At 38.6% G+C, this 19,786-nt stretch overlaps 1 protein-coding gene across 2 annotated transcripts in view; it reads right to left on the bottom strand.

The window, feature by feature from the left end:
• Nucleotides 1-19,786, bottom strand: part of PKN2 (protein kinase N2) — a 54,795-nt gene that overhangs the window by 20,015 nt on the left and 14,994 nt on the right. For both annotated transcript variants that reach the window (XM_072342784.1, XM_072342783.1), the window contains exons 2-3: nt 9,899-10,199; nt 2,126-2,277 (exon numbers count right to left, since the gene is read on the bottom strand). In XM_072342784.1, coding sequence (XP_072198885.1) covers nt 2,126-2,277; nt 9,899-10,130 — 384 coding nt within the window. In that variant the 5' untranslated portion in view covers nt 10,131-10,199. The remainder of the gene's footprint in view (nt 1-2,125; nt 2,278-9,898; nt 10,200-19,786) is intronic.

Here is a 19,786-nt window from a genome sequence, read left to right as displayed (position 1 = left end):
GCCTGAGTAACAGTCACAAAACAGTTTAATATATTTTAAAGAGGGACCTTTTTAATGTTCCCAATTACGTGTTGGATTCAAAGTGAGAAATTTCTGCCCCTTTTGGCCACCTCATCCAGAAACTTAAGTTCAGCTTTTTACAACCTAATCGTTATACTTAAGCCTACAGTATAAACCCTGCTGAATTACCTCACTACACAGCACTATGACCAGGAGAATGAACACACATCCTTTCCATCCAGCTTGTTGAAGCAGCTGGCAATACTCTTGTGCTTCCAGCTCGTTCCCCCCAGCGCAGTTACTGCATACACCCAAACTGGTAAGCTCATTTAAACATTTACCAATTGAAAGAACAAGATTCAATCAACAATTTTAATTACATGCCTCAATCATAAAGCAAGCCAGAATTTACCCCTTCTTCCTACTCTGATCAAAGCTTGCTAGCAGTGTCTGACGTTATAGTCTGAGTGTTTAGTTAGGTTCTTTTCAGGCTGTTATAAGGTTACTTGCTGAGGGTTTATTAGGGATATAAATCATGTACATCTTTTGATCCGTTTGGATCAGCTGATTATTATTTTTGAGCAAGCCTGATATTAAGTACATGGCCCCAGAGGATGTAGACTCCAGGGTTTCCAGGAGCTGAGGACTGCATTCCCCGGCCTTTAGTCATAAGGTGCTACAGATACCTTTTCCACCTGCCCCAGGCTAGTAGGTGACAGGTCACTTTCAGCTAAGGCTACCAGCGCCAGCTGGCTCCGAGGTCAGCATGGGCTTGATGGCACTTCTGGGCCATCTATTCTAAAATGATTTTTCAGACAGTGAGCAGCACTCTGTGGTATTAGCAAGAGGTACAAAGAAATCAGAGTAGGCAGGTACAAAAATAATCTGCCTCTCCACTGGTCCCTGGAAGAAACTCATTCAGAAACACATAGTTCCTCACCGATAGTTTTGGTTAGTACAAATTCTAAGTGGCAGCAATGCAATTTACAGAAGTTTACTTTTCAAATCAAATGTTTCTTTTGAATAAGTTCAGTGACTCATCTCACCTATGTGTTAGGCCAGATAAGAACTTAAAACATTTCAATTCTGTTTACCAAGTTCTTAACACCAACCAAGCTACTATGTATTATTTGTTATACCTATATCAGTTTTTCACCTTAGTTTGGAGATTCAGTTCATCTCCATAATGATCTAGTAAAAGGAAAGCAAAGGTAATTAGTAACTAACAAAAGCAGAAGGGGCTGCAAGTAGGATCCTTCTAGACACTGTTTTACTCATTTGAGAAGTGTGATTATCTTATACTCAATTAACTCTTCCCCTTCTACCCCCATTAAAAGCTAGGTGAGTCTTTCACTTGAGTTAAGGTCTCTCTTCCTGTATGATGAATTTTATTACCTAGTTAAGACTAGGTACTAAGTCAAACCCATCTAGGAGTTAGCAAGCCCCTTCCCTACCCCTTGGAAAACTTCTAGTTTCAGTTTGGTGTTATCATCAAACTACCTCTAGAACACCACACTTCCGTTAAATAAATCAGTAAATGAACACGAGGGCGAAGGAAAGAGAGGAACTATTTCACATATCTGTGTACCAATGTTGATTATAACAATGCTATCTGAATATTTTATATCTCTTATTGAAACACATTGTTTGATACAAGTCTCATTACTGGCAACTAAAATCAGATGAACATTTCAGAGATGTATCTATCTGTCAGTATCCCCTTCAGTGACTGTCACTCACATCTTAACTTTAAATTAATGGACGTACATTTCTTAGTGGAGCTAGAAAAAGCCACCACTTGATTCCACACCAAGCTCTGCTGCTTTGTAAATCACACATGGTTAAAGATTACCAGACATACTAAATTTAGTAAACTGGATTTGTTATAGAGGTTGAATTGTGTGCGGACAGACTGATAAAAAAAGCCAGGTCTAGCAAGTATCCTGAGTGGGTATGAAACCACAACAAAAACAGCACAGCAGTCTGTAGCAGATTCTACATTGCTAGTTAATAACAACAACAAATCAAACCTCAAACACCAAAATTGCACGCTGTGTATGCATTGTACTTTCATAGTGCAGCAATGAAATTATTTTCACATTCTTTAAGCATTCCAAAGCCTTACCTTTGAAGAACCATTTGAGTACATCTGTATCATATTTTCTGCTCCCTGTTTCACCTTCAGTTCTATATCCAATTGCTTCTTTAAGGCCATCAATCTGTTGTTGGTAGGGAAACGAGGATCGCTATTTGGAGTATCAGGAGTCCTAGGACAATCTGTGAAGTAAATGCAAGACGTGTATAGAGCAAGGAGAAAAATAAAAAGCAAACAAAAAACCCAACCAGCCCAACAACAACAAAAAACTTCAAAACACCCCCAAAACTTATCTGTTCTATTAAGTTACAGATCAACAAAGCACAAACATCACACCCGATACTTCAGACTGACTGTCCTGTCCTGAGCTACTTTGCAGCAGCTCTGCAAATGCGCCTTAATATGCAAAGCCTCACGAAAGCACAGTGACTCCCACACACGTCCTAATTCACATGAATCACTTCCGGGAGCGGTAATAGAGGCAGGTTTGCAGCTAGGGCTATTTTCGTTTCAAAGGCGATTTATTTCTTCTGGCATGTCTTGAGTCAATTAAAAGTGCACTTTGCCATTAAGGTTTTCTTACAGTTTGATGTAAAATCTACAACAAATTTGGACAGTGGTATTCAGTACTAATAAGCATATTCTAAATGCTGATATTACATAGATTTATTTCCTCATTGATTTTAGCATATTATTACAGCTACGCCCACTGTAGACACAATTTATGTTAAAATTAAGAACAAAGTGAGCTTTTTCTTACATCACACTGGATGATTTTTTCTCTGCAGTGCTAACTGAGTCACAGGTTAATTGGATATACTGAACAGCTATGATCCGTGGGAAGAATGAAGTTTTCTGTTTGAGAATATTACTGCATTTAGATCTCCATTTTGTTGGATTAATTCAATAGAATGCGAGTTAGTTTTCAATCAAACAAATTACATACTTGAACTCCTTAATTTGGTTTCCCTTCTCCAGAGAAGTCTATTAACCACTGGCTCCTATTCCAGCTTCTACACCATGAACTATTAATGAACTGAAAACAAGTGGTCACTGGGCTAATTCCTAATGGTTAATTATTCTGTGATTTCCAACAAGGCCATCCTTTTAGCTATGGCTGATTGTCTTCCCTCACAGGCCCAATGACTTCCCTTTTAAACTTTCTGTAAAAGAGGCTAAGTTACATCCATTATTATAATGTTTTGTCGTCGTTGTTATCTTTAACAACTGAGGGAACAGATACTCTACAGAAAGATGACATTAATCGGTCTCCTGAAGATTGTATTTATCTATTTATCTGATATCAGCAGTATGGTCTTTTTTCAATTTTAATTAATTTTCCTTGAATTAAAACTAAGATGGTGGATCAAGTTCCTGACATCCTCGGTTATTAGAAAACACAGGCATTGCGCTAGTAACTTACAAATTACTTGAGCTATCTAGGGGCGTCTTATCTGCCATTTCATATTTATTCTGCAGAAGCTTCTAATAACTAATGTTTGAGATTTAATACATTTTACTTTCAAGTTCTCTGTGTAATTTCCTTCTCTTACACTGCGGTTTTTGATGAGGCTGCACGCAGTTTTCATATAAGTAGAACTTTTAATTTCCTCTGCTGTTAATTCAGTCTTGGTTCAAGACACTTTAAGACTCTTACTGCACACTCGCTACTTAAACGTACTACAGAAAGTACCAGATGTTTCAGAAAAAAATAAAAATAAATCTGTGCCATTCCTCATCTGTTTTCTCATTCTTCCTCTCCTCGGTGTTTTGGCTTGGTCTGTGAAACGCTGTACTTGCACAGCTTTAGCTTAAATCTGGTATTAATATAAAAAAGATTAACAACATGCTTTTCTCTTACTTATGCTTTCGCATTTAACAAATCCTCACCTATTAATCTATTCTAAATTCAAACAAACATGACACTTGAAAGTCACAGTGTCAGGTCTCCTTATAAACTAGAATAATTTTGTAAATGAATATTTACCAAGTTTAGATCTGTGTTTCTGGCCTCTACCACTTAAAGATCCCAGTCCTCTGATGATCCCTGGGGAAGACTGTGGTTCTCCTGAAGTCTGTTTTCACAGCTTTTACAGATGCAAACAAGCACTCTTCCTTTGCATTAAAACAACACTTGAGTTGCAAGTCAAGCACTAATTAGAGATACCACAACTCTGGCTGCCCAAGCAGCTGTTATTATCTCCCTCTGCCTGTCTGCGCTGTGAAGGTATAACCACATCATCTGCCTGGGTCATCTAAAGAGCTGGTCTGCATTTGTGGACTTGCATTCCCCTCTACTGTTTAGTAGAAACTGAGCTACTCTATGTTTTGTTAACAAGCAGCAGCAAGGAAAAATTCTGTACAACAGACTAACAATCAAGACTTTTTTCTCAAAGTCTTTCAGTCATAGTAGCTTGTTGCTGAACTCCTGAACATGGAACATTGTGGTTGTTTACTGTAAGTTTTTCAGAAATGGCTTCCAAATGACTCCTTCCCCCCCAGCCTCATTACAATAAACAGCCCGAGGCAGCTTCTTATAGAAGAATTCAGATTAAAGTTTAAGTCAGCCAGCCAAACAGGTCCTATTATGGAAAGCATTGACAATCTTAGCTGCAATGCTACAAGCTACATCTGTTTCCCTCTCTTTGTATCTCTTACAACCTAAGTAGACATAACTAGCCATACTAAAGCGATTACCTATTTGTGTAAAGCATCATAAAGAGGGGCTTGAGTCTCACCTGGAGACATTCAGTCATCACTGTAATACAGTTAGTAATAAATTCATCCAGGTAAGTGCAATAATTGTGATTTTATGTACATACTTAAAGTTGAAGAGTTGAGTATTTATATCAAATTGATGATTCACAGCAATAAGGTAAGTGATGACCAAGGAAAATAACAGATTCCCTAGTCTGCCGTATTAGTTGGTCAATAAGGACAGCACAAGACTTGTCACTTTTGATGTATTCAAGTCCAGATTTGCATAAGACAGTAACATATCTTCTGGTCAATGGATTAGTGCCCTCAGGCATTTTTATCTTGATATTATGAGTATCAAAAGAAGCAACAGATGTATTTCAAGTGAACTAGACTTCATTTCATGTAACTAGCCTGTTACTTTTGCTGCTAACATTAAAGGGTTTTGTGCAGCCTGTTAATACACAGCCAGGCTGCAGAAGCTGTGATACTGCTTCCCCAGGACCTGTGACATCCTGTTTTCATGAGAATATAAGACTTGATTTAATGGATTGTTTTTAAAAAGTGTCTGGACTGCATCGGGATAATGGCACTTTTTGGTTTGAAGTGTTTATCTTAACACTTTTATCTTTGCTCTTCTGAAAACCTCTTCAGTTCGATTGAGTCTGCACAGTGCTTACCAGCAAACACTCCTTGTTTCTAAATGACCTTATGCTAATGCTCTCATCTAAGCTATCCCTATTAGAGTAGTGAGAATTCTACTTTTTCTAGACTGCTTCTGTTTTCTTTGAAGACTTCCCCACATGGTACGTCCATGATTTATTCACCAAGCTCAGCATGAAATGTAAGAACCCACATAACTGTCCCCGTTTTGGTTCTGATGGCAGAGCAGCACGCTGCTAAGCTCCTCAGTGGCAAGTTGGGAAACAATTTTAATTTATTTGACATGTAACATCATGTCATAACCAACAGAAACACCTCTTCAGGCACTGCTGGGGTTAAAAGAGAAAAAAAAGAATCCAACAAAAAAGCAGGAATCAGACGCGATGGCACTGAACTTCACCTGTCTGCAAGTCCAGGACAGCAGTGGATGCTCTGTGTGCACAGAGAACATCCAGCACTGATTTCCTGGGAAAAAAAAATGCTTCAATTTGAAATGAATTTCATTTGTTAAATGGCAGATTTGACTTACTGAAAAACCGACAGCAAACTGTCTGAACATTGCTTCAAAAGCATTATTCCACAGGAAGGTACCCCAAAGTTACCACTAAATTCTTACAAGTATCAGTACCGTACATACAGTATAACTTCTAAAAAGTCAACACCTGAACTAATTTTGCTGCAACCCCTACCTTGCTGCAGGTAAATTAGTACAGCCTTTTATCTCCCTGAATAATACTAAGAAGTGTAATCTCTACTGTGACTTCTTAGACACATGAAAAATTTATCAATTTAACCTGTGCTAATATGCAGAAATATATTTTAAAGATACAAAATGCTTCCATGTCTATGAGTGAAGCGATCATCCTCATGTCATGCATTCAATTTATCTGATTTTCAGCTGTAGTGGTTACCACACTTGCTGCATTCTGCTTCGTGTTTAAGTGCTGACATATGGATTTTAAAACCCTGCGTCCTAGCATGACTAATCCACTGCATGATAAGGACAGACCTGGGTGCAAAGTCTCACTTCTAAAACAGATCTAGATTTACCAGCAACATCATACTGGAAAGTAAACATACATTATGGTTATAGTTGTTTCTGAAGCAGACATCAGCTGCTGTATCTATCCTCACACTCAATACAGTTGTTTTTTTTTAGCAAAGTATACTTCTTGGTTAATGTTTAATACCAATTTAAGTAGTTGAGAAAATAATTTCCTATGGGATCGGGATGTGGAAAGTCTTCAACTCAAGGCAAGATACCATCAAAATATCCCAACTCATTTAAAACTGAACGTTAATGCCACGTTTCTCTGCTGAATATTTATGAAGATTACATTCAATGGTTTTAACTTCTGGGGGCTGCTCTGAAATCAGTGCCTCCAAGCAGAGAGAAGGTATCCACTGACATCCACTGACACTGGCTGAATGCTTATGGAGACCAAATAGTGGATGTGAGGTGGTTATGTGTTTCAGCAATGGCAGCAGTGACAGTGGGCCACCTCCAGAGGTGCAGGTTTATTTTTGTTATTTATTTTTTTTTAAATGAGCATGGCATGCAGGCTTTGGTTCGTGGGTGGTGAAAATGCACAGCTAATGGTGGTGACTGTGTAGAGAAATAGTGTTTGGTAGCTGAGAATGTGCTCTGTCAAATAGTATTATCGTGCTCTTTGTATCTGTGGTTATTTCCCTAGAAATAAATAGGAGGCAATACTTCCAGAGTGACCTGCCTACATAAATTACAAATTACACTGTGCTGATTACAAAGTAGTTGCACTACAAATTAGTGGTTCATTAAAAGAAAAAGTAATGCAAGCCACTGTTTGACATCAGAAGCAGCAGTAAGAGTCACAACAGCTTGTGTGACACTTTCCAGCTGTAAGTGTAGAGCACTTTACAAACATATGTTCACACCCACTTCTCACATACTGCAACAAGGGAAGAGTAAATGACTTTCTGAAGCCACCACTACACATTTTCAGCCAAGCAACAGAAACAGAAACAATCCAAAAATCCTCAGAGACCAGGCCTGACAGATCAAAAGGATCATAACCTTACAGACAGCTATTCTCAGTGTTACTTGTTGAAGGATCTCAGTCCTGACTTTGCTACTTAGAACTCCCAGTAACCTTTACAACATACTTAGAAGACTGGGAAAACCTAGGACTGCCCTGCCAAAAGTATAAAATAGCGTACGTAATAGTGTAAGTATAAAAAGAGAATGTAAACCTTGACTCCCACAGTTTTGTTAACCTTATTTTCTGTATTTACACTTTGCATAGTCTAAAAATTTCCCATATACATCCTTCACTCTTTTAAATCACTTTTATCTACCAGAAAAGGGTGAAAAGCAAGCTGAAGTTAAAGAGCCACAACTTAGAATAAAGCTAATGTCTGGAATTAATGCCCTTATACTTGGGTACTGCAGGAAATGGTTATAAAATTCATGATGTCAGTCTGAAGCAGAAGCAAGAACTAACAGGCAGAGATAGCTGTGACCTCTCCACAGAGCTGTGCTGCCCGATGACAGGGATGTTTGAGGCCACATCTCTGTGTATCTGTTGAATATTATACAAATATTTTATACACAGAGTAGGCTTAAGTGTCCAAAGTCTTATGCTACCAGCTTTGCTTTACCAAGGCCTATAGTTTTGACTTCAGCTATTAGTGAGACAATACTTCAATATTAAAATCAGAACACCCAGATGATATGCACCTGCTAGTGAACATTCAGTCTGTCTGCAGACTGACGACCCTCAGTAAAGTTTTGAGTCTGCAATAATTGAAGTAACAATTAAGAAACAATGCACTTTTCTCAGGGCATATTTTACTAATAGACTATAAGGGCTATCTGCCAATAACAATTTTGAACAGAATGAAAGTTAAAAACGTAGTATTACGGTATTAAGGGGCTTAGCATGCATCCAAAGCAGTTAGAAGCTCGTAAGATTATCAACTTTGATCTTCTAGTCCTTAAGCCTTTCATGAAGTCTCTGGTGTAGAATAAAGGGCAGGATGAGCCTGGCCGCTATGCATTATTCACAGAAGCAAGGGGCACTGCTGGCATTTTCAGAAAATGTACCAAGGATCTGAACTGCATTAGTTAATTATTTATTTGCACCCAAAGATCTAAATGTCTTTAGAACTGCTAAGTGCTTTCTAAGGGTCGGCTGTATTTCCTGAGATGTGCACAGCCACAAGGACAATATTGCTGATTAGCTCCTTGTGACAGCTTTAAAATGCTGCCCTGGAAGGGGGCACTCCTGAACATTTTGTGCCATCTGCTTTTCAGGATCCACGACTAGATTCATTTCTCACATTTACTGATGTAATCTACAGTCATGTCTACAGAGTTTTTTTATATTTAGTCTCTAGGGAATTTGTACCTAATTTTCTTTCTTTTTCCTTCTGCCTGTTCCTTTAAAGGCCCCTCTACTCTCAGCACTGAAGAGGAATAAGCCTCAGCCAGTAAGAAACAGAACACTTCATACCTACTACAAAAACCAACAGCCGTCACTGAAGCATACATTATGGTATGTATTCCCATTTCATCCTGCACCAACTACTTTTGTTTTACTAGTTCCCTTCTCAGCCCCTCCCCCAACCGAAGCTCTCAGACCTCAAAAGCAACGAACGCAGAACACATTGTGCAAGTGTAGCACAGACACTGCAACACTTTCCTAGCATGTTACAGGGCCAGATACAATGCATTCCTGATATCACTTACCAGTATGTTCCTGAATTCTCACCCTAACCAACCTTTCTAGAAAATGAAGGATGATGCAGCCTTTTTATTCCACTGCCCAAGCTTCTTAAGGCTTGGCACTCGCTTTACAAACACCTTCAATGGTACGTGTGCATTTATTTTAACTTTTAGCCAGAAAGTGTCTGTGTAATGTGAAATCAACAGGCTGGCAGCACCTCCAAAGTCACTGCATAAAGCTGAAAAAGGACTTTCACCACATTCCATCTTAAAATAAAAAGCCTGATATTTTTATAAAATATATATTCAAACGTAATATCAACTCACCACCAAGCCACAGAAAATACTAATTAAAACAATTTTGATGTATCTTTAAAAGGGCAACCTTACTGTGGCTATTTCATACTGAAATTTGCTCTTACATAATGAAAAGCTACTATATGACACTACTGTAACTGAGAAAATATATTAATATGGTAAGAACTGAAAGTGAAGAATCAACACAGATCACATTAATCTTGACAGCATCAACAAATAGTCTGTACTCCTCCCAAGAAAACAATTTTCAACTCAGAAGGACTGGACGTTTATTTCTGAGTCAGAACTAACAAGCATACACAGGTAACCAACTTTCCACCTGCATGTTTGCTCATTTCCAGAGCAGTTTTTTTCCAAGTGAAATGGGCACTAGCTTATGTAAACTAAGAAAAGTACATTGCTATCATTATATCATACAGTACCTGTAACATCTTCTGGATCCGTTACAACAATGTGTGCATTTAACTCCTGTAACTTATGATGCAAATCTTCTAGCTTCTTATTTGACTTTTTCAAAATGTTGTCCACATATGCCAAGTTCTTTTTATCTGTTGTGACCTTCCTGAGGTTCTCAGCTCCCTCTTTGATTTTAAGTTCCTTCCTTATTTCCCGCTTGATTTGGTCCTTTATTTCATCCAGCTTCTGCTGTACCATTGTATCTGAGAAGTCCAACTTTTGGCCAGTGCTCAGGTTCTCAGAGACCAGAAGACTTTTGGCATCCCCCTAGAAAGAAAAACATCAATGTAATTACTAGAAGACACGGTTTCTTGACAGCATACGCTGCAGATTGCATGACTGGGCTTTTGGCCTTTGTATGTTAAATACTTACTTTTTAAGACCATGTACTAACTTACATGCTGCCCTAAAGCAACTATCTCACAAGACATTACGTGTTAACTGGGGCTACATTTTACAGGAGGTTAATTTTAAATTTATTGACATTTTTACTGTGCCTATTTTTATCAGCGAGAGATTTAAATACTTCTGGATTGGTCATGGCTGCCTGCCTAGCATTTATATGCCTCACAGCTAATGACTCGCATTTCTAATTTTCTAGATTTGTATGTTTTAATAGACCAAATGAAAACAGGAAATAAGACTAAATTCTAACAATTATTAACTGTTATTAACTTCTATATGTTCATTACAAATAAAACAAAACAAAAAAACAAAACAAAAAACCAAAAAAACAAAAAAAAAACCAACAAATTGTTCTGATCTTTGGGTAGGCAGGGAGCAATATGAAGGGATGACCAAAAATGTTAACATTTTCAGTATAAAACAGTTGTCATCGTTATCTATTGCTGCAAATACCAACACTTGGGACGGAGTTCAGAAAGAACAGCATCAGGCTAATGAATCTTAATGAGCTCCAAGAACACACAGCCACTAGATATACTCTACATCTACTTTACTGACTCAGACTTCAGACACAAACCCCTTTCTTCAAGAACAAACCCCTTTCTTCAAGATGAATAACAGTGAAATAAAAGTTAACATTCTGAATTTGTATCAACATATGAACATCTTCAGTCACTTCGAGTTATGATATATTAATTAACAAAAAGAAAATAAATAAAACAAGGGGGAAAGCTCTGAGATCATAGTTCTATGATCAACAGGAATAAGGAATCCTCTGCAGTCCTGCGTTATGTGCTTTTGGAGAGATGAGGATCAGGAGGTCCTGCCTGGGCCGTGCATATCAACAGATAATGCTAGTTGAAATATTTCAGTCTTTACACAGTTCCGTGATGATGCCTTCTATAAGAAAGATCCAACCTGGTTTTTAAGGATGGTTTAAAAACTTTACTAACTCATCTTTAGACTCATGCTATTAAAACTTTTACCCGTAACTATCACTTTTAATATGAAGAGGTAGCAATTGAATGATTCTTAACTACCAAACGTAGTCGGAATCATCACTTAGCCACAAGATTTGGCTGTTTGTGAAAGAGACAGCAAACAAACAAGTCAGAAATGACAAACTGAGTGAGTCATGCAAGGGGAAAAAGTATGCAAATTTATATTTAAAGGGCACTTGTAACTCCTGCAAGTGCATTTCTGTTAGTGCAGATTAAAATAAATTATTTATTTTGCATATGTAGAGAGGCTATTAATAGTTGTACTGGGAGATCCATGACATTGCTTCCATATATAGGCATATAAAAAGAATCAGCATGTTTTTCCTTAAGAATAATCAATAGTGATGAGCAAGCAACCAGTACGAAGCTTCACAGCCAGCAAGAAGGAAACCAACAATCACATGCTGAGCAGTTCGTGTTGAGAAACAACCGAAACTCAATATAAATTCATATAGCAACTGTATGCCGTTTTGCTCATGTTTAAGTAAGAGCATACCCAAATTAGATTCCTATCTCTGATCTCCCTGTTTGCTTTAACAGATAAAAAAACACACACTGTGATCTAGCCTTTAAAAACAAAGATCAAAACAGTGTTTGTAAATATGTACAAAAAGTATATTGTTAAGTCATGACAGCTTGTAGTCACTCTGCAAGAATTTGAGGAATAAACGTGTCATCTTACCTCCTTCAAAGCATGACATTCCACTTTTAAAGTTCACAGGAGGAAAGGTAGATGTAAAACAAAACAAATCTCTTTTTTTCCATTCTAGCACCTAAAGTATGCTAAGAATATGCCAAGAGCCTACACTTCTCAAACAGAACAATGTAATTAGAATATAAATAATTCAGAAATATTCTAGACTAGGGTTTCCCGAAGGGACTTCAGTTAGTTGTTTATCTATTGAACAATACGATATTTTGTTACAGGGAGGTTTTTCATCCCTCCACTAACCCACATCTCAGCTGCTCAAGGGTGTTATGTTCTTCGATGAACAGGTTTTTGGAGCCCTCTCATGATCATTAGTGATTTGCATTTCAGACTCCAGTAACTAAGGTCAAGTTCTCAGTTAGAGCAGTCTCAGCACAACCTCCGTTCCTAGACTTGTAGTTTCAGTATACAGTCTTTCTTTAAGATGCTTCTAAGACATCAGCAGTGCAGATGCTACCACCGGAAACTGGTTATGTTGCCTATCCATTTCAGTGTTGTTGTTACAAAAGAGCTATTCTATAAATAATTAAGTACTTACTAAGTACTTGTACACACAAATATAATATTGCTTATTTATATATGCTTATATACAGACAAGACCACCAAATGGCTACCAATGCCTCGGGGTGAAGCATTTCATGCAAAGTTCACAAAGCCTGCTATGCTGGAACTGAGAAGAAACTTTTAAGAGCTACTACAAGAAAACCCCAAACAAACGCACAGGCATAACTGCTCCTTGTCATCCAGAGTTAATGCTGCTTACGAACAAAACGCATTATGTCACCTGGCTATCTACACATCTTGTGTGGCACAAAGGTCACTGTGAACCAAACAGTTTTCAAAGGAGGAAAGCGTGCACCAAAAGACACTGAAGATTGCTGTGAAAATAGAGCAGCAAGGCAAGCTGCTCTGCTCGTGCTCTGACATGTTTTGCTGCTGAGACACAAGGATGGCTGGAGACAGGACCTCATGTCAGACAGTTGAGTGGCCTCAGCAGTACTTGGCTTCAAAACAGACAACAGACACCACTGGACACAACTTCTAGCACTTGTAAGACGGTTAAGGTCTTGAGAAATGATTTAAAATAATTTAAAACACAAAAGTTCAAGCTTTTCTGATGGTGGTTGATTTAAGACATCACAAAAGCCTCTTGTTAGAGCTCAATATTCTCTTTCCCATATGTTGCTTATGTTCTGATGTCTGTCCCTCCAACACACCAGAGTGCCCAAGACCTTCCTCTCTGCACACACAGCAAAGGGCAGCAGGTACCTTCTGCTCCAACAACCTGCTGCTAGGCTGTAAGGAAGGCAATTATGGGCAGTGATGAATAGTTCTTTGCAATGGGAAAATACACGTTTGTTTGCCAGGCTGGAGATTTCGGAAACATTTCAGCATGTAACGAAACAAACTATGTTTAATGCAATAAATCATCAAGGACCACAAATTAGGTAATACTGCTGAGAGAGAGAGAACCACATATGTAGCTGTCCTACTGCAATAGCTTAGTGACTCAGCCTCACTTTGACTGCGGGCTCAAAGGCTATCTATTTGCACAGATGAATTCAAGATGCTAGCTTTCAATTTCTGTACTCCTGGGAAACATTTTAAGTACAGACGCTGAAAACATCAGGTAGTGGGCTGAGCCTGTCCTTCAATAATAGAGTCTGTTCTGGTTGATACAGTGTAAGACACCAGCAGTGTTGTTTATAAAAATCCATCAAGGCCCAGCACCTTTTTACATGTCAGTTCTGAACCAAATAATCAATGAGGCAGGTGCCTCGACACACCGACTTTACCACCCGAGCTCCCACTTAAGAACGGAGCATTGAAACTGATGAACAATGAAACCTGATACTGCTGAACAGAAGATATTATTGGGATGGTGAATATACCAGAGAATCTGCTTCAGTTGTATGGACAGAACAACTTCCAATTTAAATGAGATCCTCACATTGCCACCTTTTAGAAGAAAAAGATAACCTTAAAATCCTGTGCATTAATAACTGCCAAAGACTTGCTTCTAGCAGCACAGGAGAGCTGCACTGGTTTATCCACTAGATCATCTCAGAGAATACTGGGTAAGAATACAGGTTTCTGAATTCTGCTAGGAATTCTTATAGAAACATAAGCAGGGTCTTCAACAACAGCACGCTTTGCACCTACTGAGCAGTGAGGCACAATATCATTTATGTGTCACAGTGACTTGCAATCGACCTGCCTTCAGGAAAAAAAAAAGATGAAAGCTAAACAAAAACTCACTGTAAAACTATGTGCACTTTCCCTAAATGCATCACTGTTCATTCTTATACACTCTTTAATCATGGAAACCATTTTACATCTAGTGCAGTTTGCTGAAATATAAGAAAACCTGTTTGACAAGTAGAGCCAAAAATGTTTGGCTGTTTATACTCATGTACAATACAGTTACCATAATCCAGAGAGACTAAGCATCCATTTTTAATTTCCTTTTGAGGAGATGGAAATACAGATTTGGAACTATTAGGTCTATTATTATAGTTCTCTGCATCATGTTTTAAGGGATAAAATTAATTAATTTGTTCTTCTGAGCCAACTGCCGAGGTCCCAGAAGCTCGCTATAGCAATTCCTGAAGCTACGGCAGTCTTTAAGAACAATGGTAATCAATTGCAAACTTTCCTTCCCCCCCTCCCCAAAGTCATCCATAAAACCAGATGTGACAGCCTGTCCATGTTACTGGAACTACGACAACTACATCCTGCCCAGAAGGAAATATGATTGTGGTCAAGATCTCAGCACTTACCCAATGTCACTAACAAAAAAACCCTGAAGGCTTAGTAGATTTTGGCATCAGTTTGCTATGCTAACACATTGCAAGCAAGGATTTAAATTTAATCCAAGTCACAGCTCTCTTCTTTGTAGCAAAGAGGCTGCTTAAGGTACAAATAACTGCGGTGCATTGCATTATACATGGATAAGTTCAAATAGGATGCTCATTAAATGGGGTTCAATTCCTGTGTGCATACAGCAAGTGCCTGGCTGCACCAATAAGAAATACAGTAAGTGCGAAGAAGTACTCCTAAAAACAGGGATGGCCAATGTGCACACTGTGCCCTGCGTGAATGCTGCACTGGGAGAACTGAAAACTACTGGTGCCCTCAGAGCTACCTTCTGAAGTGCTATCTTTTCCTTCCCTGCTGCTTTAAAAGAACTCTCCACAAACTAAAACAAAACTAAACATTCAGTGATTGGCTGCGTAGGGTTCCTCACTTCCACCTAGGCTTGCAGCCACCAGCAGTCCCTGATTTGGCCAAAGGTTACTAACCCAAGAAGTTCATCACTGACTGAGGTTGCAGGACAAAACCAGAGCTGTGGCAGCGCTGCACACTAACTGTAACAAGTTACACAGAGGGTAGAGTTTGCTTTTGGAGGAAGGGAAAGAAAACATTTTAAGAAATGTTGCCTTCAGCTGCTTCTCGCTGTAGCAGCTCCTGATGTGTTAATCTGGAAGGACCTGCAAGGAGATTTGTAGGAAATAGGACACAAAAAGAAAATCCCCACGATTGCCTCTTATGACAGCAAGGACTTGAGGAAGGCTCCAGCACAGCACGAGCAAGGAGCACCTGGATCTGAGGTCAGCAAACAGCCGCACTAAGAACTGTCACCAGATATGGGCACTTCAACTGCTCCCCAATTTCTTCAGCCAACTTGTAGCTTCTACTGGCAGCCAACAAACTGCAGCAGAATCCATCACATCACAAACAAACCCAACCCACATACATTCGAAAGAGACAGCACAAACTTCCCATACAAAGAATACGGCCTACTTTCGCAACTTGTACTACATGTGACCAGGAAGAAGACCAGGATATGAAACTGAGCCTGCAGTAATGTCATTTCTCCATTCTTTTATGAGACCTTGCTGTACTAGTTATAACGCAGCTTCTTAATTTTACGTGCATGTGAAATTGTGATGGGATCGGCAGTGTTACCATAACTGAGTCAGTGTAACAAGGCAGAGAAGCAGCACACATACTCAGAAGAAAACTCCATTTAAAATAATACGGTTTCAACCAGACCGCAGACAGTAGTAGAAGCTCTATTAAATTCCAAAGCACAAACCAGTTCTTTCAATACAAAGCAAAGATTATTTACTGAATGGTTAATTATTTTTCATATTAAACTGCTAACAAAAAATAAGCACTGAAAGGAGTTTACTGGGTTTTTTTAAAACCATTTTCAGATAAACATGGAATTACTGTTTTCATCGTGAGAACATCTGTAATTTTCTGTATCATAGAAATACAAGAACAACTTCATCTTAATAGAACATATACAATATGCATGTCTAAAATAAAGGGTGTATTTTAATATTCTTGCCAAACAAACATAACAAACGGGTATGTGTGGTACCCTGTTTCTTTCAGAAACTAACACATATTCTGACTAACTGTTAGAGATGAAAAAAGGTTTTGAGAGCAAATCTTATCACCAGGTTTGTCTCAGTTTGACTCGATGGACTTCCCTGTAATCAGATGAAGCTCAAGTTTGATGCCAGGAGTTGTTTTACAGCTCTGAAATGCTTGCAGACAAATACAAGTCAAATTCAAGTTAATATGACACAGAACTATCTGAGATAATAAGTTCACATGGATGTTGTACGGAGTATTTACCTCTAATGACATGCAGTACAAATGCCACTAATATCTCCAGAAATGATGACTGCTCTCTCCCTTCCCCAAATAAGCAGTAACTGATAAGGTGTCTGTTGAAGTGGGCACTGAAGTAAAAACCTAAGATAACACACTCCTGCTGCTTCAGAAAGTTAGTATAAATCTGTTTTACTTCGCTCCAATATAAATGCTTCTATTGATTTTTTACTTAAAATACTTATCTGCTTTTGTCTCTGAGCAGAATACCGTTACACTTACAGCTCAAGATGCTGGAGAAAACAGTCATCATCCAAGCTACAGGATATGATACTTTACTCCGTGGAAGACATTTTCAAGGTTGAAAAGGTCAGTAGATAGACCTGAGTCACAGCTGTGCATTATGACTTGGGTAACTCCTCAAATACAATGTATACTGTACAAAGGCCTTATAGTTTATTGGGAATGAATCCAAGAAAGTATGCTTACCATAATGCAGATATCATTGCAACTATCCAATTTCAATGGCTGTAGTGTTGCCTTTACAATGAACACACATTTAAACTCCTACTTGTGAAGTTTTAATCGTTAAGCAGAAATATCACAACACCCAGGGAATCCAGACCCAAGTTACTGGCACTTAATGACAAGCAGGTCCACTCCCATTTGGGAAGTGGTTTTCCTGCATTGTGGTTAAAGCGAATTAAAGAATAGCTGCTATTATTTAATTAAAATGTATTATTTTCTGCCTCATAATTCACAGATTGTCCATTCTGCCCACCCACAAATTACAGTATCAGCTATTACCACAACTGGCAAGCTGTGGTTCCTGAAATGTTACATATTCCCAGTAAACTGTAGGAGAATGCTATAAACCCTTACATTAAAAATAAGTCAGTGCAATTTGGGGCTTCTCAGTACTGTCCATGCAGGTTAGAAAATGCAAGTCATTGAAAGGATGTAAAAGGATTCCTCAGCCAGTAAACAGGAATCCCGTGGTAATATAAAATGTCAGGACAATGATTAAAAAACAAACAAAGACAAACAGACAACCAAACCAATCATTTATTTGACTCAAATAGCACAACAAAACACTCCATGTATCAAAATCCTTATTTCTGGGATGGATAATTATGCCTGGAGAGATCCCTCTGTTTCTGGCAATTCCAGCTCTGAGCACAGACAACCACTGCGTTACTCCATTTAACTTCATTATATTTTAGCGGAGCTATTTTTAGCCATTACAAAACTAATGGAAGAGCTGAGAGTCTACATTCCACTCTAATTGAGCCATCATGTTTAGCAGCCAACTATTTCGTACATTATAAATGCAGCAATACGTATCAGAGATAATACTAACATCTGTTTTATGAGGCAAAAGGCCAAGCGGCCAAATACTCGATCCTGGTAAAGGAACCAGATTTTTTGTTGCTTTCTAGGACCGCTTAACAGTGCTCTCACCACAGCCTGTGAGTTCCTTAGTTAGTATATGAACTGAACAGGTTTTTTCCTTAAAACAGCAAAGGGATTTATGCTTGTATTCATACAAAGGAACCGCCTTTATACTCCAGGATTGAGAAGTCTTTCAAAGTAGTCTGGGCTGCTATACCTGAAGTTAGTCAGGAAAATGTTTGCACTGTCCACTGCAAACAGCTCAGAAAGTTGCTCTTGTTTTAAGCTCCAGCAGTAAAAGGAAGATGGAAGAACCTCCCTCCTTAAACCCCGTCCTTATCTTTACAGGTTGCCAGTGGGAAAAGGAGGAAAAAACAATCACTTTTCATCACTTCTCAGTATCAGGGTAAGTACTGCCACACCCAGAATTGGTCCGCAGAGATGCAGACATCTCATTCCATGCCTTTCCAGTAGAAGTTTATGGATGAACACTCAGCTATTTATAGAAGCATTACTTCACATCCCCATTTGTTTGAGACTTCTACAGAGCATCACTGATGTATGCTGTGATACATTGGAATAGCTTCTGTCATCCTTTCTTTCTCTGACCTTTGAAATACGGTATGAAAGTTCCCACTGGCTCCTAATGTCCATTTTCTATTTAAGAATTCCCTGGGTAGCACAGAAGTCACAAACAACCCGAAGCCTGTTTGAACCTACAAACACAAGAAAGAAGAAAATTTTTTGACAGCTGCTTCATGCACAAGAGCAAAGAGAAAGAGGCAGGTGATTTCACTTACTGATTATGCGGACCACAGCAAGTCTTAATACGTTCACATTTCAAAATACAAATCTGCTTAAGGTTTTTGGTTTTTAAGCTTTCTGCATTTTCTGTAGTTTTTAGGAGCCCTGATCCCCTACTGACCTACAGCACAATAATCCAAATCATCTCCCAGGCAAGCTGTTCTCCATTTCACATACACCCTAGTGCAGGACTCTTCCATCTAGCTGTTATCAGCCCGGTCTCAATAGCAGCTAAAATGAAAACAGGAAGCATTAGTTTCCAAATAACTAATGCACCTCTAACCAAATAGTTTTAAGGCAGTATAAAGCAACAGCTTTTATATGCACCGTGTATATGTGTGCCCATAAAAAAATCCTACTGGATATGCTACAAAACTAAGTCTACAGAATAATGGCAAAAAAGAATTCATCTCATAAATGCACTGAATTCTGGGAACTACATGTTACTTCTTACACTGGAAAACAGGAAAGTATTCAGAAAGCCTACAACAAGGCATACATGTGATTTCAATGCCTTTGTCATATTGTCTAATATTCTACATATGTGTTGTATGATTTCCAGCATCGATCATGTTCAAGTCTCTGGTCATGTGATGTTTAACCTATTTTCAGTCTAAATTCATCCAGTGTTTAATATTAAAGCCCCACTCCATTTTATGGTGCTTATCTACACAAGACATTTCTCATCAAGTCTCAAAGTTTTCTGCTCCATTCCAGTTCAGAAGCACTTTAGGGATCAGCCTGAGAACACACTCAGTTAACAAACTTTACAGGCTACTGTTCGGATTGCTGAGCAGTGGTGGAATATTCTGCTTACTAATAACCAAGAGTTACAAAATATACTCAAGGCAGGACATTCTGCAGTACCTTCATGAAGAAGTCCTTCAGGCTAAAGAAAGAAACTGCTACAGTCAGAA

The sequence above is a fragment of the Excalfactoria chinensis genome, chromosome 8, assembly GCF_039878825.1.
Source record: "Excalfactoria chinensis isolate bCotChi1 chromosome 8, bCotChi1.hap2, whole genome shotgun sequence".
NCBI lineage: Eukaryota > Metazoa > Chordata > Aves > Galliformes > Phasianidae > Excalfactoria > Excalfactoria chinensis.
Note: the sequence above shows the minus strand (reverse complement) of the source record. Positions and strands in the feature narration are given on the sequence as shown.